Source organism: Ochotona curzoniae, unplaced genomic scaffold (assembly GCF_017591425.1).
Source record: "Ochotona curzoniae isolate NIBS_2020 unplaced genomic scaffold, NIBS_Ocur_1.0 scaffold_3890, whole genome shotgun sequence".
Classification (NCBI taxonomy): domain Eukaryota; kingdom Metazoa; phylum Chordata; class Mammalia; order Lagomorpha; family Ochotonidae; genus Ochotona; species Ochotona curzoniae.
The window spans coordinates 30,863,833-30,889,102 of NW_024467115.1; the positions used below are offsets into that span (position 1 = coordinate 30,863,833).

General features: G+C 42.1%; 1 protein-coding gene across 3 annotated transcripts in view; it reads right to left on the bottom strand.

Annotated features, from left to right (window-relative positions):
- SYNE1 (spectrin repeat containing nuclear envelope protein 1) overlaps window positions 1-25,270 on the bottom strand; it is a 444,597-nt gene that overhangs the window by 17,138 nt on the left and 402,189 nt on the right. For 2 of the 3 annotated variants that reach the window (XM_040965176.1, XM_040965177.1), the window contains 12 exons: window positions 22,141-22,328; window positions 20,761-20,911; window positions 17,446-17,628; window positions 17,058-17,195; window positions 15,532-15,723; window positions 14,025-14,358; window positions 11,998-12,066; window positions 9,953-10,095; window positions 5,496-5,622; window positions 4,530-4,741; window positions 1,524-1,712; window positions 684-812 (listed from right to left, as the gene is read on the bottom strand). In XM_040965176.1, coding sequence (XP_040821110.1) covers window positions 684-812; window positions 1,524-1,712; window positions 4,530-4,741; window positions 5,496-5,622; window positions 9,953-10,095; window positions 11,998-12,066; window positions 14,025-14,358; window positions 15,532-15,723; window positions 17,058-17,195; window positions 17,446-17,628; window positions 20,761-20,911; window positions 22,141-22,328 — 2,055 coding nt within the window. The remainder of the gene's footprint in view (window positions 1-683; window positions 813-1,523; window positions 1,713-4,529; window positions 4,742-5,495; window positions 5,623-9,952; window positions 10,096-11,997; window positions 12,067-14,024; window positions 14,359-15,531; window positions 15,724-17,057; window positions 17,196-17,445; window positions 17,629-20,760; window positions 20,912-22,140; window positions 22,329-25,270) is intronic. The other variant, XM_040965178.1, reaches the window with a different exon arrangement.

Sequence of the window (25,270 nt, forward strand, 5' to 3'; positions counted from 1 at the left end):
CAGACATGGGAAGTTTAAACAAAAGACGAGTGGAGAGGGGGCGGGAGAGTGAGTGAAACGCAGTCACCATTTCAGAGCTGTTAACCATGGAATGTACAAACTCTATTCTCTTGATAGCAATGACTAGAAAGCCACTGTCTGGAGCACTGGCATTCAGAATGGGTACCAGCTGCTACACTTCTGGTCCACCTTTTTGCTAATGAATCCAGGAAAGCAGCAGAAGACAGGCCAAGTGCTTGGGTTCATGAACCCATGTGGGAGAGCTGGGAAAAGCTCCTGGCTCCTGGCTTCAGACCGACCCACCTTCGGCTGATGTGGTTATTTGTGAAATGAACCAGTGGATGGAAGATGTCTCTGTCTTTCGCTTTCTCTCTGTAACTTTTGTCTTTGAATGAGTATAGCAACAGAGCGTTAACAACAAAAGGGAAAGTATATGTAATTCACCAAAAATCTGCCTTAATACGTACAAGTTAATCAAGCCAAAGAATGTGTAAGGTTTTTCATTTAAGCAATGATTGAGGATCAGGTTCTAAAACTACCAGATGCTTGTTTCTATACATTTATGCTTCACAAATTCTGGAAACCATAAAGAGTCTAAACATTTTTAGAGACTAGAGTAATTTTCTTCTAAATTCGTACTGGATTCAGTCTAGAAGGGCACCCCATGCAACCCCGCATCTCACCACGAGCTGTCTGTGATGGTCCTGAAGAACTTCCGTGTCCAGATTAAGATCAATGGGAACAATTTCATTTTTCCTTCTGTCAATGTTCTCCAACATGAGGAGCAAGCCATGGCTCATTTCGTGGAAATCCTACCAAAAAACACACATAGTGGAGAATATCCATGGGTGACATAGTTCTACAATAAACTTTCTTTTTTTCAACTGCTGCCATTGTCAAGAGTGTTGGTGAAAAGATAATATGGGCCACTTTTTTTTTTTTTGAGGAAAGCATTAGTGGCTTAGTATTGATCTGATTGTGAATTCATGTTTCATGTTTTTGCCAAAAGCATCTAATTACTTGGGGAAAAATGTAGCCATAAAATAAATTACCTCACTCTTTTTCAGTATTTATATGACTTGATTTCCCTAAAGAAAGTAGAGACTACACTTGTGCCACATCTGGATGCAAAGTGGACACTAATTAAATCTTTATGAAATCATGTGATGATTGGATACATAAAATATTTGTTGTGTTCTCTTTCTGTTCAAAATGTGCTTGTTTATGCACTCAGTAAAAAGAAAGTGTTGATTAAATGAGTGAAATAAATGGATAAGTCAGGGAAGGAATAGCAGGACTGAGCTGAACCTGGGAACAGTCTTCTTACTGGATAGATGGTAGGAGCCAGATGCTTTGATATCAGGTCAAAATGTGTGCATTTCCACCAAAATCAGCAGTATGAGCACAAAGTTAGTTTATCCAGTCCTAACTCTGGGTCAGGTGACTGTGGTGAATGAGCTCACAGCCTCAGCTAAATGAGCAGCATTGAGTCCTACGGCCCAGCTTGTCCAGGTCCATCCCACCTGGCATTGCATCAGTGCATCCTGCAACAGGCCTCGCCAGTCCTCCAGCAGGGAGCAAACCCGGTCCCAGCGCCCATTCATGCAGGACAAGCGCTCCTGCAGCTCCTGGCTGTCCTGGGTGAACTCGGGACTACACAGGTTGATGGACAGGATGATGGCTTTGCGGTGGTCTACAGCTTTCTGAAGCTCCTGAAAGAGAAAGAACAGTGGTACCGATGTAACAAAAGCATTTTCTAAGACCGTAGTTGAATTCCTTGAGAAGTTCTGCTAAAATGAAAAGGTCCATTAATTAAAATTGCCCTTAATAAGATAACCACGTAAGACATGCTGGATGTTCCACACTGAGACCCATGCCACAGCCAGAAGAAATGGATTACATGGCTGGATTTTAAGAAAATATGATAAAAGAGCTAGCGCATCTGTGATACCAGCATCCCACATGACCACGGGTTCATGTATGTCCTAATTGCTTTGGTTTTGGTCCAGCTACCTGGTGCTGCTCCTGGGAAAGCAGCATAAGATTCTAGTGCTTTGCTTGAGATCTTATTGAAATTTCAGGAGCCCATGTGGAATTCTAGGCTATTGACTTCAACCTGCTCCAGGCCTAGCCATTGTGGCCACTGGAGGGCTGAGCCACTCACCAAAAGACTTTCTCTCTCTCTCTCTCTCTCTCCCTCCCTCCCTCCCTCTTTCTCTCCTATCTTGGCCTTTTTTTTTTAAAGATTTATTTTTATTATTTTTTTCATTGGAAAGGTGGATATACAGAGAGGAGAGACAGAGAGGAAGATCTTCCATCCAATGATTCACTCCCCAAGTGAGCGTAACGGGCCGATACTATGCCGATCCGAAGCCAGGAGCCTCTCTGGGTCTCCCACGCGGGTGCAGAGTCCCAAAGCTTTGGGCCGTCCTCGACTGCTTTCCCAGGCCACAGGCAGGGAGCTGGACGGGAAGCGGGGCTGCCGGGATTAGAACCGGCGCCCATATGGGATCCTGGGCGTGCAAGGCAAGGACCTTTAACCACTTGCGCCACCGCGCCGGGCCCTATCTTGGCCTTTTAAAAAAATAAAACTTAAAAGAAAAAATAAAACACGGCTGAGAGTGAAGACTCTCACAGTGATGTGTGGAAGACAACATCATCAGTGCATGCACACACACAAACACGGTGCTCAAGGATACACACGGACACAGGAGTTTCTGAGCGACTCTCACTGACCTGAGGGATGGGCAGAAAAGAATAAGGAAAAATAGTGAAGATGAGCCTGTGCAGCGCACACCAGGAAATGATGAGCTCACATCTATGCACAGGTTTTTTGTGCACAGTCTGTGTGCAGTCTCCTACAGCTTCCCCAGAGATAATCCCACCTCACCAATCCAAGGATACCAAGCTGTTAGGAATAAGAATGAAGAGGTGGGGAAGGTTGCCTGTGTTACAGGTTGCCCTGGACAATGAATCAGACATTTCCTGGATTAACCAGCTCTGTTCATCTCTCTCTCACACACAAAGAAACCCAAACAAGCAAAACACTGGGCAAGTGATTTTTGATTTTGAGCATTTTTTCCAAAAAATCAAATCCCAGTTCCAGGAATCTCAGTACATATTTATATATGAATAACTGAACACTGCTTATCCCCAGATCAAGGTGTGTGGGGGGGAGGCGAACAGTCCTAGGCTGACCCAGGCTGAATATTCCTATATTATCTCAGTGGATCTAGTATGTTCCCAGCATGTCTTAAATTTCCATTTCTCAACAGTTCTTAATCTCCATGGCATAGCCTCAACCACAGAGACAGCTGAAGATCAGGATATACTGAGGAATCCACTTGACTACTCCACTGATTTGTTCACAGCATTTATGTATGATCAGGAGGCGGGCAGAGGCGCATGACATTTTCTTAATCGCAGAGGCTGATCCCCAGCCTGACCTCACTGAAGTCTCAGACCCTGGCTGTACCGGCTGCATTATTTCCTCATTGATGGGAATTTGGCTGCAATGCAACATGCCTTATTAGAGCCACCTAGGAACTTGAGAGAAAGCATTTTGTAGTACAGACACTCATAGTTTTAACTGCATCTTCCATTCCGACCTTTATCCTATAATTCTTGGTTCTGGTGTGGGTGGAGGGGGGCACTTTCTGTAAAGATGCAACTGTGAGAACATCTTAGGGAGATGAATATTTCTCTGTGGAGGACTTAAAACAGACACAACATCCAAAAACACAGAAACATTAACCCCAAATAAACAGCGTACGATAACATACAAACACAAAGGCAGCACGCGTACATGCCTGAGCCTACAGTCTGGGCAGCTGCAGTCTGAGGAAGGGAACAACCTGATGTTCTTCAAACAGGAAAAGGTAGTAGACTGAAAGATCCATCAGTAAGAAACTGAGCTCGCAGTCGATGGGATGCTACTGCATCCCTCGCCTATCAAGGCTTTGAGAGGCGTGGTAAGGTCCTGATACAGAATGGATGGAGGTTATCCTGCGTATCACAATCACCCAGCCCAAAGTAGGACGCAAATGCCAGATGTTTTACCAAATTCTGGTAGCTTTGTTTGATTGTGTTGCTATTGTAAAATTTCCTTTTACCATGATTCTTAAGTTTCATTGTTTGAATATGCTAAATGATTTCATTGTGTTTGTTGAAAAGTCATCCAGATATAATCATAGAAGGGGTTTCTCTCCAGCTCCAGATACTGATTTACAGAACCCTGGATACCTCTGTGCCTCCTTTACAAAGACATTGTATAGGCCCTAGGTGCTCCTGCAATTTCCACGAGGCTTTACTGGTCATTTGCTAAGATACCTATTCATTAAATCATCCTTGTTTATTTACGTGGTGGACAGTTCTACAAAGTGGATCCAACTGTCTGCCCTTCAAAGCCATCTTGATTAAACATGTGCTTTTCAAAAGGCTGCTAGAGGAAATCATTCTTGGTCACTGTTGTGAGAGACCTGCCGGGGCAGATGTGGGGACCCCTCTGAGCAGGTGTTTGAGGCAGTTACCTTGAGTTTCTTGATTTGGAGCTCTATGGTGGAGATGTCGGTGCTGAGCTCCAGATGTCGGAGCTGTTCCAGTTCCTCCTCCGTCTCGCCCAGCCAGGCCCAGATGTTGTTGAGGTCCGAGTTGAACTGCTGTTGCTTCTGGAGGCTCTGCTTCAGCTTCAACTCCTTGCTCAGGGCCTGCGCCTGGATGAGTTCCCATCGATCAATCACGCCTGGTAGGGCATGCAGAGAACAGGTGAGGCTTTTTTGTCCTACTTTTGCAATTTAGGGATGACTTTCAATATGCCCTGGGTGCCAACTTAATGTGAGACAGACAGGAAAGTAAATCCACTGAGCATTTCTCTTATCACCTTAAGGAATTATTAAAGTTGCACACAGCTGTTTATTTGCATTTAAAATAACACTAAAGTTCTAAAATGAACTAACTAGACAGGATTTAAACTGGTCACGAGTTCGCGAGGCGTGGGGATGTGGTCTGGAGGTTTAGATACAAGTTAAGATGGGCACATCTTACATTAGAGCACCTGCTCCTGACTCCAGCTTCCTGCTGGTGCAAGCCCTGTGAGGCGGCAGGGAAGGCGCATATGATTGGCTTCCTGCAACCCACATAAAAGGCCTGGATTGCATTCTTGGCTCACGGTTCCTTTCTACACTAGGATTCTGAGAGCCTACATATGGATGAACTTCCAAATGTCTGTGTAAATGGAATTATGATGCCAATTTATTATGGTTCCAACAAGTGGAAATCCATGTGCATTCGCTTAACTAGATGAATGTCCTGAAATAAATGCCAGCAGGGAAAACCCACCTGAAGGCCATCACTTCCCCCTCCATCGTGGGAGGTCACGAGAAGGGTCACAGTGACAGGATACAAGGTGGCTAAGCAGTCCAGGGCTGCTCAGGGGTGGGTAAATACTCCCAGGTCCCCTGCCTCACTCTTTCTTGCGCTGAGCAGCACACACTCACCAGCCGTCTGTGTTTCGGTGCTGTTCAGGTTCACAAAGCCAGGAAGGCTCTCTTCCTCCTCCTTCAGTTTGTGTTCCAGCCTCTTCACAGAGTCTATGGTGCCACTGCATTCACCCAGCAGCTTCATCTGTTTACACACAGATAAGAGGCCAATCACCAACATGCTCACTAGGGCAAGAGCTGCTGCGGAAACAGTCATTGCATTTCTCAGCCAAGGCAGAGGTCCTATGCTACTTCTCTGAACCACCCGAGCAAAATTAAGCAAAATTCACAGGATAAGCCTTTGACATGAGGATTAGGGCCCAGGGTTGGCGTGCCCACATCCCATATTGTAGCACCAGGTTTTAAGTCCTCAGTTTGTTCTCAATTCCAGCTTCCTGCTAATGTGCACCCTGGGAGATGTTAAGTGTGGGCTCAGTGTGGGAGATCTGGTTCCAATTCCCGTATCCCAATGATCTGAGGGACGATCCAGTAGATAAGAGGCATCTGCTTATCTCTAAGCCTTTTTAAAAAAATTTCTAACTCTCATCATGGAAAATGATTTTTTTAAGTGAGAACCAAATAAAGAAGGCGTATTGGGTGAAACTGCAGATGGCAATGTTGGCATTACATATAGGCACTGATTTGTGACCTAGTTGATCAGTTACCCTCATTATGGCCTGGGCAAAATAGAGTGTTTGGGTCCCCGCCTTCCACATGGGAGACCTTGAAGAAACTCCTGGCTCCTGGCATCGTATGGGCCAGGCCTGGTGTGATGGCCATCTGGAGAGTGAACCAGTACATAGAAAATCTCTTTCTCTCTCTGTAACTATCACTTTCAAACAAATAAAAAGAAAAAAAAAAAGGTTTTTAAAAATAATTATTGCTTGGGTCTGGTGCAGTAACCTAGTGGCTAAAGTCCTTGCCTTGCACATGCCAGGATTCCATAATGGGTACCAGTTCTTATCCTGGCAGCCCTGCTTCCCATCCAATTCTCTGCTTGTAGCCTGGGAAAGCAAAGATGGCCCAAATCCTTGGGACCCTGCACCCATGTGGGAGACCCAGAAGAGATGACAGGCTCCTGGCTCAACATTTTAAAAATTCATGAGTCAAACAGGTTAAACCAGTCCAGGACTTAAAGCCCAGACTTTGCAGCTTTCAGAATAATACATGTTCAAAAGTGGCTCCTTTTCCTCTTTCTAAAATTGACATAAGAAACTCTAATATTACCACAAAATCCTGTGGAATATTTTTCCCATCGAATACTTAAGTAATTAAGAAGAGAAAACAAGGAACTTTCCTTAATACAGTCAAGAGCAGACACGACAAACGAGAGCCGGCGTCACCACGAATGGGGAAAAGTTGGAAGCATTTCCCCTAAAGTCCAGAGCTGGACAAGGATGTCCACTTTCACTACCGCAATGCAACAGAGTGCTGGAAGTTCTAACCAGAGGCATCAGATTAAGAGATGAAGGGATTTAAATCGGAAAGGGGGAAGTCAGATTATCCATATAAACAGGGGAACCGGAATACTCCACTAAGAGACTAATTAAACTCATGAGAGAGTGTGGTAAAATTTCAGGAAACAAAATCAGCACGTAAAAATTAATATAGCATATGTATACACAGACAATGACAGGCTAATGAAGAACTTTCAAGAACAGTACCACCCACAATCGCTACAAAAGGATCTAAATACCTCGGAACAAACCAGACCAAGGATGGGAAAGAGCTCTATAACGAACATTACAAGACGTTTACAAATAAATAAAAAACACACGCAAACAAAAAGGGAAAAATTTGCCATGTTTGTGGATTGGAAAATCATTTCAATGAGATCCCATCTAAATTAAAACTAAAATAACAACGTTCCACTCATATCTAGAACAAATAATGCTAAGGTTTATAATGGAAACACAGGAAACCTCAACTAATCAAAAAATCCTAAAAATTAAAAATGAAAAAAATTAAAATTATTAAATTAAAAAATTAAAAAAATTCTGCAGCCATCACAATATCAGCTTTCAGAAAATACATAGGACACCAATAATCAAAACAGCCAGATACTGGCATAACACTGACATGTGAATCAATGGAACATAAACCAAGCAATCAATCCATTCTTCCACAATCAATGTGTAACAAATGAGCTAAAATCAGTCTCTGGAAAGAGGACAGTCTCTTCGACAAATGGTGTTGGGAAACTTGGGTCTCCATAGGCAGAAACATGAATTAGATCGCTACAATGTACCTTAGTTGAAAATCAACTCTACGGAAAAAGGATTTAAATCTATACTGGGATGCCATCAAATTACCATAGGAAAATATGGGCGATAACTCTGCACAAATGTTCTGGAAGAAAGCACGGAGCTGCCTCACAGACCTGAAAACAGACTATCATGTGATACAGCCAAAGTTCTCTTTGGAATATCCCAGATGAAATAAGATCAACATGAGATAGGCACCTACTCTCACACGTGTATAGCAGCTCACTTCACAATAGCTAAGGTACAGAGTCAAATCAGAAGTTCAGCAACCAGTGCCTGAATGAACAAAGTGTCACACACATTTTGGAATAGTATTGTACTATAAAAAATAATGAAAATCCTGCCTTTTGCAACATAATGGATACAATTGGAAAACATTATGCTTAGCCAAAAAATAAAAGCCAGCCCTCAAGAGACAAATTTCATGCCTTTCCCTAATATACGCTGTGCCAAAAATGTAATCCATGTGTGCAAAGTTTACATTTTGAAATTTGATTATTCTTAGCAACTTTTGTTTATACTCTTGAAGAACTCTTTTTTTCTACTTGTCATTTTTTGCATTCTTCACATAATGAAGAGTTGAGCCTGTGCTTGTGCAATGAACTGAAAACACGCCATCACCACAATCCAGAGGGAAAGAGAGAGGAGGAGGGTGGGTGAAGTTCCACTGTACTCTCGAATCTGCATGATGAAATTGGTTCATCTTAAATAAATAAAAGAATTTACAGTAACAATACAGAGCAATGTCAAATTCAGCTGTTTTGTTGGAAGAGCATTTACTAACACATCACTGGCTTTAATTTTAAAATTAGATGAAAGGAAAACTTGTTTTAGGAGGCAGGGGGAACAGGAAAGGAAAGAGAGAGAGAGACTGACTGACAGTGTCAGGGTGTTTTCATTCACTCTTTTTACTTTCAAACTGCCCAGGAGTCACTCAATGCAGGCCTTCCACACGGGTGGCAACCATTTCCTGGTACCTGCGCGGACGCATGGCAGCAGGTAGCTGGAACACAGGCACTGTGACACAAGAGGTGGCCATCTCAACTACTGGCTTTCTGATTAGGCCAGATACCTGCCCCTAAGTCCACTGGATACTGCATTTAAATATTAAAAGACAAAAAACATCTCAAAGTATTTGCTACACTGATCATAAATTTATTCTCCAAAGTGTCTATTCCTCAGAATTCTGATATTTATTTTGATTATTTTCTATTGGTGCTAAGTGTAATCTCAGCGATGTGAGCACATTTATCACAAAACTCTGTTTTAAAAAGCGGCTTCAGTTTAACAGATGTGATTTTGATGATATAAACATCATCATATACAGCTACTGCATTTTTCCCCCCTGGCTTCAAAAAATTTCACATGTGAGCTATGATTCGAACACGGGACATTAACTTTCGTTTCCTTTTCTGTAGCAGTGTTATAGACATGAAAGGTGATTCAGGGCAGGAAAGAGATTTGAGCATTTCTTCAGCTTCACATGCACAGGAAAGTCAGTGCTGTGCTGGGGAAAAGAAATTGTCAATAGCTTGAACAAAGTACGCAAAGTTACGAGTAGGCTCCAGTATGTGTAGGTGGGATAAGAAAGGTCTAGAATGCATGATTTCCTTAAGTTTGTTTTTTTTTTTCACCAAAATAAACTTAGGTTTCAACTTCACTTTACTACGAACTTTTTGAAGCATTTTCACAGAACTCATAAGACACACGATCAGCTGTTCTCTTTTCTCCAAAGGTCTTATGGTTGTTTTGTTCAGAATCAGCACACCGAGAGGATAAAAATATTCCCAAGGTCACCAAGTGAATCAATAAACGCAGGAGACAAACTCAACAATTCGTCTAGTAATCTATTAGCTAGAATCTGTTGCTTCAAGGATAACCTCAGTCCAAAAATGACTAGCTGGATTTGGACAAATGCCTAATGACTTTTGCAAGCCAGAGCATTCTGATGTTCAACGGAATACTTCTTCCTGAATTCTCAGTGCAAAGGAACATGGTGGTCATTACCCCGGGCCAGGGGGCTGAACACAGACCAGTCCTGCTTAAATGATAACTTTGAAGAGCAAGACTTTGTTTTGCACATCCATGCTCATGATTTCAAAGGTCACACAGTGTTCAGAGACCCTCAGACTAGAGACTGATCGTTCTTTGTCACAGAACTGTGATTCCAGGAAGAGGCCGGGGTCAGGATACATGGTCGAGGATACTCACGTAGCCTTTGTAGCTAGAGTCTGGCTCTGACCCTGTGGGAGTTTTGCTGCGGATGATGCTTCCAGCTTGCTGTGCTGAAAAGTGGCTGTCATCCAGGGCTTTGCCCAGCTGCCGGATCTGGTTCTCCAAGGCACTGTGATCACCTGTAGCATCAACCATAAGAATCCTTACTGGTCACATAGTTAATCCTAGTTTAATAATCCAGAACAAGTTTTAGATGTTATTTCAGTTATAGCAGCAGAGAAAAGGAATGTGAGGGTGATTACAAAGCAAATTTAGCGCTATCATGCTAGTGTGTTAGGCATTTCAATCAGATTAAAGCATGTGCTTCCCTAACAGTTCCAGTGGACTAAACACTGCAAAGGGGCTCTGCCCTCAGTTCTGAACACCTTCACGGGTCTGCTCCCTCTCTCTCCATTCCATCTTATACTCTGGATGTTGTAAACTTTAAGAAGGTCTTTAGAAGACTCTGACATGGTGTCTGCTGCACCCCAAGAAACAGCATGCAGAGGTTGATATAGTCTTTGATTTTCCTTTGTTGCACTTCAGTGCCTGGAAGTGCCTGGCTACTGCATCATTCACTTGAGATACAAATTCAAGAGAATCGCTCAGAATAGAAACATTCTGGCAATATCATACCAGCAATAACTTCTTCAAAATGGAAAAAAAAGTATCTTAACCAATTAGAGGGAAGGGTTTAAGGTTTTAGTAATTTTTCTAGGCCAGAATCTTATAGCCCTTAATTCCTAGCTCATTTTGTTCTGAATCTCAATGCTTTTTGGCAAAATGTATAGTGTACGTGACTATGAATGCATGTTGCAGTCTTCAGAATGAACAAGAGGACCGGTCATTAGACTGCAGCTAGCACAGGGTGCAAGCAGAACAGAGCATTAGTAAGCTGGGCTAAATCTGTTTCTGGGGGGGAAAAAAAGGGTTTCTGATTACACTTGGCCTAGCGAAGTCTGCCACTAGGAACTGTTTAGAAAACCACCCACTTTGCCATGATATCTTGCTGCCTGTGCAAACTTTAAGTGCCCCTGTTCCAGGATATCCATCAGGAATTGGTTCCATGGGCCTCTATGGAGGCCAGAATGCACACATGCTCATTCCTTATATAAAACGGGCTAGTATTGAAACATGACATATGCACATCATCTCTGGATAAACCATAACACATAATTCAAGTGAATGCTATGTATCAATCGTTTTACTGCGCTGTTTACAGAACCATTGCCAAGGCCATCTGTACACATCTGGAACAGATGCAATTTCCTCCAGAATGTTTTCAGTCCACAGTCGGTTGAATTTGCAGATGTGCAACCCACAGACACGGAACTTGTGTCTGTAAAGAGTGGTGTGCGTACGTTAGCAACCTCATGACTTCACATCACATCACTGTGTTCAAAAGCTCTTCTAACCCTCACCCTGATCACTGACTCTAAACTGCAGTTTGCCTAGTACAAAACCAAGCAAGCATAGTGGCATTTCCCTTTGTGTTTGTTGGGTTAATCTAACAAACAACAGATTTTTCTTCCTTCAAATTATTTTGAGGTAATATTTTTTTAAACATGATACAATTTGTAGAACTAAAATCTGGTCTATTATAGGTAGCACTTGAGGGGGATGACATGGTTGATGTCCCTAGCGTCCCTTCTGCAGGTGGTGAGACGTGAAGTAAGAACCTGTATCCTAATTTCCCACAGAGGAGCGCTGCTGTCCCAGGGAGCTGGCATGTTACGGGCCAAAAAGAACATGAGTGTCAACTAGAACAGGAGATCTCAAAGGTTTTTTCTTCTCATATTTTCTGCTGCTGCTGGGCATACGGGAGTGATCACCATCTCACAAGGGGAGAAGCTATTTCATTTTATTTGATTATTGAAATTTTATTCTTGGGATTGCTTGATCAGCTGTTTGAGTAGAAAAGGAAGAGAAGGCTGTGCCTAACATGCCCAAGCTAGGAAGCTGTGAGAGATCCAGCAGATGTGCCGAGAGCCTGGGTACAGGTGATGGAGCAGGAAAGATGGCTCGCCGCCTGGGGTGCCTACCAGAGACATTTTTGATGGCATTTTCTGTGAGTTTTACATAGGCCTCGGGGCTTTCAGGGATCATTACATCTGCAAGAAGAGCACAGTCTAAGTTGACAGCTAAGTTCTAGGAACCTTGGTTTCCTTGCGGTAAAAATATAACTCTCCTAGAGGAAAAAAAGGAAATGAGCCATTGCGGACCCATAGTCCCTGAGCGCAGGGAGCACAGTGCATCTGCTCACGGAAGGCTTTCTAAAGTGAGTTCTAATAAGAACTCGAGTGAGTCACCAGCATCTCACAAGCCAGGCACTACTGCAGCACTAATGCATCCCAAAACAATCGCACAGAGTGAGCGGTATTCCTCTTTATAGTACAAAACAGCAACACCAACCAAGAGCCAGACGAATTACACTACTTACCCAGTTTTAAATAGCTAGTGACAGAACTGAGATTTCAATTCAGACTCTATTATATTACTGTCCGTATATTTCTATATGAGCCACACAGGTAATCTTACAGGATTAATAATCATATTGGAAGAGCAATATGACACATGAAATGAATTTGATTGTATTTTACTAAGCCAATATACTCACATTATAACATGTAATCAACATAAATGTTATTCCTATCTTGCATTCTTTGTGCTAAATCTTTGAAATGTGTCTACCTGCTGAGTACATTTTGTACAATTCATCTCAGTTTTCAGTGTCACATTCCTGAGCTCAGCAGTGACAGGTGGCTGGCTGGTGGCTACATGGAGGACAATGCTGCAACCAATGCCATATGCTGACAGGAAAACAGAAATTAGAAAAAAATCACTTTACTTTCATTTTCAGCACATTTTCATATGCTTTGGAATCCAGGTTTTCTTGGGGAATAAGCAAAACTGCCCACAGGTAATCTTACAAAGAATGATGAGATGACAAACGCCACCAATCAATCTCTGTTCTCATCACTTACTTACACTCTGCCTATTTTTCTGTCTACTACTTCATCAAAGGCTGCTAGGGATTGCGTCTCTCGTTTCCCTCCAGGTAAGCTAACTGTGTGACTATCTTCGTTCTCTTAGGGCAGTTACTATCTACGTGGGCATAATGCCCTAACCTGACCATCCAGGTCTTGCACTTCAGACTCGTGTATCTGTTCCCTGGTTTTTGTATTTGGAAATCCTTCAAGCATCTCAGATGCAGTAGGCACGTAATCGAACTCAGACCCTCCCCTAACTCAACACTGGGTCCGTTTGACCAGCTACAGCACAGCGATCTCTTTAATTGTCCTTGGTCCCCAAGGTCGCCTGCGTCTTTCTTGAAATGCCCAGCTAGCTATCACCTTCCTCTCGATCAACGCAGCCGACCATCACTTTGGCAGTTTTGTCTCATGATTTCTCATCTCTTCCACTTCTTTTCTATCCTCCCATAACTGCCTCTTTAGTTCAACCTACCATCCCATTTCTATTCCTAATATGTTTTATTCCCAGCAGGATCCAGATATTATGTTTGATCATATCCTCTCCAACCTGATGTCCTGCTGGGACTCCCTGCTGCCTTCAAGGTAAGCCCTAATTCTTGGGCAGGCTGCATTATGATGTGGTGTTTGTTTTCTGGCTTAGCCTCTATTTAATTCATTCATTGCCACTCTATCTCCAGTACTGTTATTTGGAGGAAATCTGTGATGACCCAAAGCATTGCACCTGATCACAAAGCTGGGCCAGCTATCTTCCCCTGAAGGCTTCCATGTCTAGTGCTTTCCCATCTATTCTTAGCTCAACAGTTTCTTCCTTTTTTTTTTTTTGAAAAGGAAAGGAATCGTGTTAGTGCTTGACAAAGGACTTGTCACCTATTACTAGATTAAATGTGTACTAGATCAATGGCAAGCTAATTTTTGTATGAGATAATTACATGATATCCAACTGTTGGCTCGTGTACAATTTCCCCCACTGGGAGAGGAAGACAATGGAGAGAAAGTCACCGTAGTGATGTTTCCCTACATCAATAATTCCCTTTGCTTTTCCTTCAGGCTGGGTCTCAGGTCAGGTGCTTTCCTACCTGTCAAGCCGGGAGCACCTCTCAGGTAGAAATCCCTGTCCTCCTGGCCCTCCTCATCCTCAGAGGGCAGGGTTCCGGACACTGCAGACTCCAGGTCACGACTGAGGTCATAGTCATGGTCCCACTCCAGGGGGATGGAGTCCACGCTGGCTGGGGTGTCGCGGCCAGACCGTTCACTCCGATGTGGCTGGGCCAACGAGAGCGAGGGGTTGGAGGATGGTTGCGGTGAGGGTGCCACATCTGCAGATGGCTCCTGCCAGCGCAGGTCCGAGAGAGCTGTGGAGTCTGCAAGGTCCAGCTCCTGGTCAGAGAGGTCAAGTTCATCATCTGGCAGCTAAAAGCAAATTCAAATTCTAGGTAAGAGACTGGAAGGCTCAGCTCCTACCATGACCTCAATTCTCAGCAAATCTGCCTGATCAGGTGCACTTGGTCCATTGTCTACCACTTGGCTATCCCTTTAAACTTTCTACCAATCTATCAAGAACCTTGTGATTACAGAGAAAATGTCTGTGGATCAAGCTGTATAAGCCTTAGCTTCATTATTGAAAAAGTAGGAACTATATTAAAATCTACTTCAAAGAGCTGATACTTCAATGAAGTAATGCCAAACAAAGCAACTTAGCGGCACAACTGAGCTCAGCTCAGAGCAGCACACTAAGAGCAAAAAGAACTGTCCTTTGAACCATGTGTCCAGACGAAAGATGCATTCTATCATAGCAGATCCCAAATTTGTGCATCCTTTTTCAGTGAAGCTGTGCTTATGGTAACAACCAGGAAAGCAGAAGAAAAACAAACCTCAATGTAACCTCATCAAACGAGCAGCTGTTAATGTTGCTCATTGTCACCTTCTTACTGATTCAAGAGGCCACTTGATTCTCCATAGAAAACCGTGCTATGTACGCTTGTCAATAAGCATACATCTAAATAGCTATCAGTTCATCCAGGACTTTAAAAGATTTTCTACAATGTAATGACTTTTATAAACCAGTTTTACAGTTGAAAAGCCTAAGGAAAGAAAGGGAAATGACCTTGGTTATAAAGCCAACACATGTCATAGCCAGTGCTGTGGCATGCTGGACCAGGCCACTACCAATGGCACCAATATAATATATGGGTATTGGGTTGATTTCTAGCTGCTCCACTTCCAATCCAGCTCCCTGCTATGGCCTGAAAAAGTGGCAGAAGAAGGTCCAAGTCCTTGGGCCCCTGCACCCATGTGGGAAATCCAGAGGAGCCTCATGGCTCCTGCTTTGGATGGACCCAACTCTAGCAGGTGCAGCCATCTGGGGATTAAATCAGCAGTAAATCTCCCTGTCTCTTCCTTCTCTCTAGAACTCTGCCTTTCAAATAACAATAAATCTAAAAGAAAAATGGAACTGTATTTGTCAAAGTTAGGATCGAGGACCAGCATTCTGGCTCCAGGGTCTGCGATCTCACCCAGTATACAATGCCACACAATTTGTTCTCTGTAGATGCAATAGCAATGGAAACAGCACATGGTACATACAGGCAGGCGCATCAGCTTCCTGTGGTATCTTTCCACGTGCCCAAACACAGTCTGGCAGTACCGCCTCAGCTCATCCAACTCTTCCTCAATGACTGCGGCATCCAAGGGCTCACTCTTTTCTATCAGTTGCTCTCCTTGGGCAATTATCTGCTCAATCTTATTGTGGTTCAGGGAAATTTCTTGCTGGAAGGCCTAGGAAACACAAGTTCCATGTAACATTTTTTTTTAACTCACATTGATATAAAATAGTAAGATAAGCATTTTTCAGACTCTGCAGGGAGCACTTGATTTATCGAACACAGCGACATACCACAAAGGTGTTAGTCTCTGGAGTAAAGCATAAACATTTGAAGTCAGAACCCAAGTCAGAAAAAAACACGTATTGGGATTTCATAGCCAGGAAGAGAATCCTGAGTAATACAAATTATTACCATGGACAGAGAGATCAATGACACTGACAGGACATCCTGGAAGAAAGCCACATCACGCTGAGAATGAACTTGGCATTCTAACGAAATAGTCAGAACATGTTGATTTTGGTCTGATCATACAGCAGACATGCTTAGGAGAAGCCATCCAGCCAACCATGTCACAAATTCTCCTCAGATGGAGACAGACAAAGTCCCAATCATGTGCAAACCAAGAGGTGCTGAGGAGAGTGTCTGGGCTTCTCCTGTGTGATTCAACATAATTTCAGAAAGGCTTTGGGCACAAATTTTAACTCAATGCAAAATTCAGTTCTGGAAGAATCAAAATAAGAGTCAACTACCCCTTGGTAGAAACAGAAAACTTAGGGAACAGTTTGCCCATTAGATGACTTGTGGAGGCGGGTGGGGCAAAGCAGTTGGGGAGAATAGCAAAGTTTACTGTGTTGTGATTCCTTTCATCCCAGAAGCTAGGATTAAGGATAATTTCCTCATCTGATTTCAGAATTCAAAATATGATGCAGAAAATAACCGTTCTTTTAAGGCATGGTATCTGTATGTTGTGGAAAAAAAAAGAATTTTCAAAAGCTGCCTTGCAAGTTTTTAAATTATGAAAGACTCTGTCTTTAAGGAAATCTACACAGCTAATATGTATCCCTCCTACTCAAGTCTCTAGGTAGCCAATGTACAGTAATTATATATAATTATATATATATATATATATATATATAATTGATCTGACATCAAAGAATGCACAGTAGGCAGAACAAAATTCCAACGTTTAAAAGGCGGTGCCATTTGGTATGCGCAGGTCAAACAATGTGGAGGTGCTAGAAGCTACTCAGAAGTGGCACAAACACCTTCAAACAAGATCTGTAAAACTTGGGATTCAAATTAAAAATCAAGTTTGCATGCTAAACAGTGATTGTATCTAGGTAGTGGCTTATTATTTCAATACTTTATTCCCAAATCTCTTTTATAGCAAAGAAACAATTTTTCTTATTTGTAAAGAGTCTTCACTGTGTTCTTCTCAAAGGGATCTTTAAAATTTTTCCATTTCAGACTTTCTTCACATTTACAACTGAGAAAACAACCCATTACCTTGAGTTGCTTTATTTTCGCTTGAACATCACATTCCGAAAAATGCTCAATATTAGTAAGTTGCAGATCCATTTCTGTTAGCCAGACGAGAATGTTTTCCCGAGCAGTCTCAAACTCCTCACGCTGGCCAATGAAATGCTGGGTGCGAGGGGAAAATAATGAAACCGTCAAAGTCCGCATGAACACACTGAGATGGCACAGCCAGTTGCAAAATGCTTCTACAAAGTCATTGGTAAGCAATGGAAATGTCACTGCATCACTGCCCCCTGCACACCTTCCTGCCCTCCCAGTCCACAGCATCACTGAGACTGCGTCTCCAGGTAGTGTTGCCATGGCTGGTCCTGGCTGGTCCTGGGCCTCTAACTCACAGAGGAGGCATAATACAAACCTTGAGTCTGCGCAAGATGGAGGCCACGCGCTTCTGCAGGTTGTCCCAGCGCTGGTTGGCCTCGTGGACCCTCTGCTTCAGGCTACACTGGGAATCTGTGCGATTCTCCCTGGCCAGGCGGCGGTACTGTTTGTTGATGAGCTCCAGCTGGGTCAGGCTCTCATGCACCTGGCGCTGGAAAGCCTAGGGCAATGGAGAAGCAGGTGAGTGTCAGAGCCCTGTGAGTGGCTCTCGGGCATGGTTCAAGCTGCACTGAGACCGGGAGGATGTGACACGGCCAGGCAGAAGGACAGGATGATTTCTAAGAGGAAAGTACTTCAGAAATTCTTGGAAAGTCAAGCTAAAAGTTATGTTTATTTCGGTATAAAAAATATCTGAAAATGCATTCGTGGTTTTTCCACCATTATGTATTTTTTCATGAACTGTTTGAAGACCATTGGTAAACATGGATTTCCAAATTTGCAGACCAATAGACTTCATTGGTTTCAATTACATTTGTCCATGAACTTTTTGAAGCGCCTTTGTATCTATATGACTTTTAAAACAGTAAACAACTTGAAAACAAATTTTTACTCATAAACTTCACAAAATGGAATGTGTTTTGAAGTGTGAGTTTAAAATGTCCAATATATCTAATCTACAATAGATATTTCTTTATCTGTAAGTTAGGTAATCTGCTGAAAATCTTCACATTGCCTCAATTCCTTTGTTCTATACAAAATTATAATCACTTTTTATAGCAGGCTCTTCAAGTTCAAGCTACTATTAACTTTCAAGAAAAAAAACTTAGCAAAATCTAAGTAATCTTACATTTAAATAAAATTTTAAACATAATTCATTTATTTTTTTCCTATGAGTTATCCGCACTTTTTAGAGAATTTGGTGGAACAAGTATACTGCACTCTATGATATTGGATGTTTAGTGCTTTTCTTAAATTCTGTTATTTATTTGAAATGGAGGGAAGGAGGAGAAGAGGGGGTTAGGCTGAGAGAGGGAGATGGGGAAAGGGAGAGAGAGAGAGAGGAGGGACTGGAGGGTGGGATCAAGGAGGGCAGGGTGGGAGGAGAGGGGACAGAGGGGACAGAGGCAGAGACAAGGAATTTCCAGATTCCTCAGTTCAACCCCACCCAAGTGCATGCAGCAGCCAGGGCTGAGTCAGGACAAATTCAAGAGCTGGGGACTCATTCTGGGCCTTCCACACACTGAACAGTTCAGGCAGCTGAACCATCACCTGTTGCTTTCAAGGGTGTACAGGAAGCAAGAAGCTGGAATGGGAAGCGATCCCGCTGATCTGCATTCTGATCTGGGATGCAGACATTCCAAGGGGAGAGTTATTTGTGATTCTATAGGCCCCGCTCAACCCTAACGTCCCAGTTCAGAGAAGGTGAAAGTAAGCACTGCTTGATAGAGGAGCCCGATGTCATAATCAAATCATAATTACACCCCTCCTCCCCCAAAAAACTTACTAGATTTATGGCTGCTTTTTTTATCCTTACTTATACCAAACATTTTTATAACTAATTAATTTGGATTGTTCTCATCGAAATCCCCAAATTCTCTATTTTGGGGGGTTAACACATTTCTGCTTCTAAAACAATTTCCTTTTAGAGTCGCTTTAAGAGCCTGCATTCTGCCTCCTATTCTATAAAACTTTAAGTGCCATCTTCTGTTCTGTATTTCTCCAGCAAAGGAAACTGTGAAGCAAGTTAAGCTTCAGTCACTGTTAATGTCATGCCTATGTCTGCCTAACGGGTGATGACACTGCGGCCAGGGCGGGTGTCCCCGCCTACCCTATCTATCCTGTGGATCCAGGTCACTCAGTGGGTCTGTCTTCAAGAACAACTGGATTATTGTGACGTATTTGTCTCTTAAAACCAAGGGCAACTGTGAGATTAAGGAAGAATGATGAGGTCCATCGGTATAAAACTGATTCTAACATCTTACTTTTCCTACAAATCTGACAGTGTAAAGAAGTGTCAAGAAAATCCTCATACCATCCACTTTCTGGAATAAGCCAATTAGAAAAGGCTTAACCTTAATAATGCCAAGGATAAGATGCTTCTCGTAGTACTGCTTCACAATGGGTGACCTGGAATCCACTATGACGCTTGTTACGGCTTTTTACTAGGAAAGCCTTTTATGTAGGGATTTTTTAAATGGGATTTAGTGGTATTGTTATATATGAATCCATTCAAGCATGATAGCTCAGCTACTATTGATTCATTAGTATTGTGTTTACCAGATTTATTTCTATTATTCTTAAATTTGAAACCTCACAGGACCAAAAAATAAGCTTTGTATGCTCCATAACAGCCATTGCTAAATGCCTGGTGTTAAGGTTACTTTGTTACAAAGTCAGAGAACAAAACCAAAACCAAAACCAAACAAAAAGGAACATGGTTAGGTTTGTAGTCTTAGCTCTAAACATCTTGAGGACCATGACACAGCGCCAGCAGCAGAGAGATGAGGACAGCACCTGACTGTTGGCTGGCAGCATCCTGGAGTACACATGCGGCTCCCGTGGGAAGTGAAAGCGAAAGCAGCTTCAGACTGAAGCTGTATCGCGTGTGAAAATCAAAGACAGCTAAGTCAGTTTCATCACAGTGTCAGGAACCAACTGCTGCCCTCTTCATCATCAGAGTTACACTATGCTGTGTTTAGCCAGTATATACTTGGAAAGGCTTTCTGGCTCAACAACGACACTGCTGTAAACCGTATGATCAGAAGTGGATTTTGATGAACACACTGAATTCAACTCTGGAGACAACGATTTTAACAGTGGTTACATAAGTATGTGTGTGCGTGAGTTTCTGTATGCTAACATACATCACACAAGAATCAGAGAATTGGGTCAAAAGATACTTCCGCTATGGTGCAAAAAATTTGAAACCCATACAAACTCCTAAACAGGCAGACAAAGAGATATGTCATAATTACACTAAAAAATCAAGAAAGTAGAATTGCAAGTTAGGTTTCTATAGTATGGAAAGCCATATTTGTTAGAAACGATGGCTGGTGGCAAAATCTTCCGAATTAAAAAATAATTTTGAGAATTTTAGGAGGAAATAATGATATCTGTTTTCTAATAAAATTTCTATTAGTACATTTTGGGTGATTCTTGACAAAATTCTGCTCCCTCCCTTGCCTGCCTCTGAAGTCACAGTAAAGGTGGCTATGAAGTCACCACCCAGCCGTTGGCACAAATGACAGATGGCATGTGGGTGGACGGCTTATGCCTTCAAACACTAAACTGCCAGTTGGTCACTTGAATTTAACAACAAAAAAAGAATGAACTGTTTGGAAACAGGAATCACCTCAAATTTCTTTAGTTCCTCCTTGGCGACTGTGTACAGCACCCCAGACGAGCTTGGGAAAGCAGCTGTCCTTTCTGAAGTCTTCAGCCACTCTTCAAAACGAGAATAGTCATCCAGAAACTTCTGCCATAATCGCCAAGTCTCTTCGATTCTGAGAGAGAAAACCAAGACATGGATTCTGATTAATTAGGGCTGTTTGCATGCTGGAACCCTGTCTGGGCCCTGAATTGGATTAAGGGTGCCCCGTTAAGCAACTGCTGTTCCAAACAATAGCTGTGCCTTGAGCTAACTTTGAACAGGAAAAAGAGACAACTGTGGGAGCTAAAGGTCTTTAAAAATATAACAAAAAAAACATGTCCTGAAGCTCTGGGTTTGAAATCAAACTCAATGTCATAATCGCCTCTCACGAACTATCTTGGATGCCGTAAGGTTAGAAATGCAGTATGTCCAGTGTCCGCTCAGCTTGCAAATCCCCTGAAAGAAAGCTGTGCTTCAAGAGTCCCACATCAACCTAACCCTGACCAAAGTCAGGCTGCAACAGCCAGCCCAATGGAAAGTTCGAAGAGTCACCCCCGAGAGCTAATGTTCGTATTTCACTGATTCAGCAATTGCGTGGTATATTCTGCCGATTTTTTTTAAGACAATTTTTTTTTCTTTATTTCAGACTTATCTATTTATTTTTAAGAGAAATCGAGCACGAGAGAGACAGAAGCAGAAAAAGAGAGGTTTTCTTTTCTTTTTCATGATAGGGTCCCATCGTGCTTAAGGATAATGTATCTTTTACTATTTAATTTTTAATTGAAGAATACTATTCTTTTCCACCATTAGTTCTGTAACTTGTTGTAACTGTCTGGCAAATATGGCCCACATGCATCTGTAGTTCCTTTTAAATGAGTTTTACAAAAAAATTATACAGAAAGTAAAAAAAAAAAACTACTTTCTGTACTGTATTTAAACTGTTAGGTGAGAAATTAAATGACTGCATTTATTTCTAAATTATTTTTATGCCTGCAAGAGTATTTTCAAAAACATTGTAGAAAAAAAAATTTGGGGGGGGGCAAAAAAAATTCAAGATCCAGTCACAATATTTTTATAATACACATTTTCCATGAAATTTTGGAAGACCCATAAAAATGTTATGGATTTCAAAATGGTTTGTCCCAAAATAAACTTAGTTCTTTCATTTCCTTTTTAAATGAATTTTCTAAAGTGAACTCAATGCTTATTTTTACAACCAAATATAGTCAATGGTAAGTTAGGGGAGGAAGGCTATTTTGGGACATCTTTACCAAAAGGACACAGTCCCTAAGTGGAGAGCCTGGATGATTTATTTCCTGTGTGGTCTTCCCTCTGCCCCACAGCTATAGTATCCCAGCTCACTTGAGTCTCCTCTCCATGGACGTGGCACAGATATTTCTCCAGCGCCGGTCCAGGTTCCGTGTTGCCTGCTGGATGGAGTCACACTCGGCGTCAGTGGCGCAGGCGTCACAATCATGCAGCAGGACTTCACACAGGTTGAGGACCGAGGCCACCCCCGTGCTGTGCTTTTCAATGTCTCTCTGAAGCTCCTGCAGGGCAAGGCCACAGGCTTTACCTGACAGTCACACGTCAACAGATGGGAGACACAGAGCCATACCACCAACGGGCAAATGCTAGGCTGGTTCTTGGCAGGCACTTCAGTTCCTCATTTGTGAAGTCCAGCAAACTCAAAGGTATGAGAAAACCAAACCAGAAATATGCTGGCTATGTGAACAATGTCGAAGTACAAACCAAATAAATGAAGTAGGCTTTACCAAGACTAAAGTTAACATCTTTACATATGCTACTGGGGATTCTGATAAAACATCATCTAAAGTTACCTTGAACATACGAGTTGACACAATTAAGTCTATAAAGATTAAGCACATCAACAAGAAAAATCACAAACTCTACCTAGGAAAAATGAGAAAATATTTCCTTGTAATTTGATCTGTCTGTTCTGGTGGCAATTGGGAATCACATCCCAATTGAGATGGATTATCATTTATTTCTTACAACATGGTTCTTAAAGGGTAAACATTTTGCAGAACTGTGTTTAAACATTTTCACAAAGGAAACGACAGTAAATACGACATGACTAAAGTGGATGAAATATTTACTCCCCTTTACATTTTAAAATCATGCTTTGTCAATGCATGCTGCTGACCAGCATTCTATGAGCAAACGCTTTCTGAAATGAGTGAACAGGGTGTAAGATTGTGAGATATGTAGGCACTTCATCAATATCACAGAAAATGAAAGTCCGAGGTGAGTTTACACCAGGTGTTAGGGTGAAACAGGTTGACTACACCTGAAACAAAGGCATCCCATGCTGGAATGTCTGGTTCGAGCCCTGGCTATGCCACGGTGCTTTCAACTCAGTGTCTTGATTATGCATTCCGGGAAGCAGCAGATGATGGTCTAAGCAGTTGAGTCCTTGCTATCCATGTGAGAGACCTGGATGAAATCTCTGGCTGCTAGCAGCAGCCTGGCTTGAACCTAGCTGCTTCAGGCACATGAGGAGCGAACAAACAAGTGGATGATACCTCTGTCTCTTCCGCCTTTTAAATAAACCTTTTTGAAAAGATATATTTGTTTTGGTGTAAAAGATATGAAATCCATGCATATTTTTTCCATAATAGGCATTGTTATGAAGTTTTAGAAGATTCTCGTGGACGTGGGTTTCAAAAATGTAATTATCTTTTTATTATATTTTATGCTAGATACAGAGGCAGATGGAGGGGGTAGGAAGCGAGAGAGAGAGGGACAGTCAGAGCTGATGAAGAATGAGCTATGTGAAAGCCACCACTGCTTTCCAGGGTGCACAGCAAGAGCCAGGGGTCATGAGCTGAACTTGAGCTCAGGCCCTCTCAGAAGGGACTTGTGTCTCAACAATGAGCCCCACGTCAGCCCCCTTCCTATCCTTCCAGAAATTCTATTATTCATGAACAGTTTTGTACCACTGTGCTAATGAAAGATTGATAAAGTCATATGTTTTAAACAATTTTCTATTTGTTGAAGGCTGTTTGGGGGAGAAGTGAGATTTCATTCATCCTGGAAATCTCAAAGAACTTTAAATTTCTCATGTCTTAGAAATTTACAATGGGGCGACCAAGGATGTTTTTTTCTGTTTTTCTGGGCGTTGGTCAGGCCTTTTTGATTTGGAAATGTATGTTTTTCATTAGGGATTTTTTTTTTTAAGTTGTCACTTTGATCATTTACTTCTCTTGATTTTTTAAAATTATTTTTGAGTGTTTGCAATAATTTGTGTTTGGAAATTCTTGCACTATTTCTTTGATCTTATTATCGATCCTTTCTGTTTTCACAGATTTATGCTTCAGATTTGCTCTGTGGAAGATAGTATCAATTCTGAATATGACTTTGAAAAATAATAATAAGCCATGCAATTCCTTCTTGAACGCAATCCCTCATCTCTATGGGGTATGGCTATTTGTATGTTTTTTTTCTGCCATACATATTTAAGCATGAATTAGGCACCGGATGCCACATGTCCACTTAGAGCATACCATGCAGGAGGCTCTCTGATGGGAGAGTGAGGCTGGAGAACAGCTTGGTGTTGAATTCTCTTAGACATGGCTACCTTGTCTGGCCAGTTGCTCCAGAGAGCATCACTTCTGTGTCTCTGCTGTGGTATAATCCTGACTCCTGACACTGTGGGGGTATTGCTGGCACAGGGTGGCAGGAGTACACGATTTAGTACAAAGACTTACACTTTGCTTCTTCAGTTTTAATTCCATGGCTCTACACTCACTGGTTTCTAAGGTCCCTCCCACCTTGCCCTCTGTATAGAGGAACTGTGTGAGCTGCTACCAGAGTAGAAGAGTAGCCTGGCTTTCTGGGCTTCGCAGGGATCACCTAGACTAACCAGCCTTTGTTCACATCTCCGAGCAAATTTTAAGATCTTCTACTTAAACATTTGACAGTGCTTCCGTTTCCAGTTGTACCTGCTCTCCGGTACTCTGGGAACTCTCCAGCACAAATATTCTTTCCACACCTTCCATTCTGCTGTTGTCATCGCTATTCAACGGTATACTTGCTATCTTCCAAAATTCTATTGACTACCTGCAAGTGTTAGCACCCTGTAGAGGCACCAGTTAGTGTCCAAACTGCTCCGTGTCCAATCCAGTAAGTCTGCTTAGAGGTTAGGAAAGCAGAATTCTATTCCTGTGTGAGAGACCCAGAAGCAGCTCAGATTACTTTAGTTCTGGCTGGTGTTGGCCACTTGGGGCATGAACAGAAGTTGAGTGATCTATGTCTCTCCCAGTCTCTGTAAATACGCCTTTCTAGTACAAATTAAAAAACAAAAACAAAATTCTCTTGACTTTCTCTCATAGTTTCTTCCACTTGCCATGATGAATTTTGACTTTAATTGCCATTTTCTATTATTTTCTATTATTTCATTGGTTGCAAGAAGGATTATGAATACATATTATAAATTTACCATACTTAACCTGATATTGCCTTAACTTTA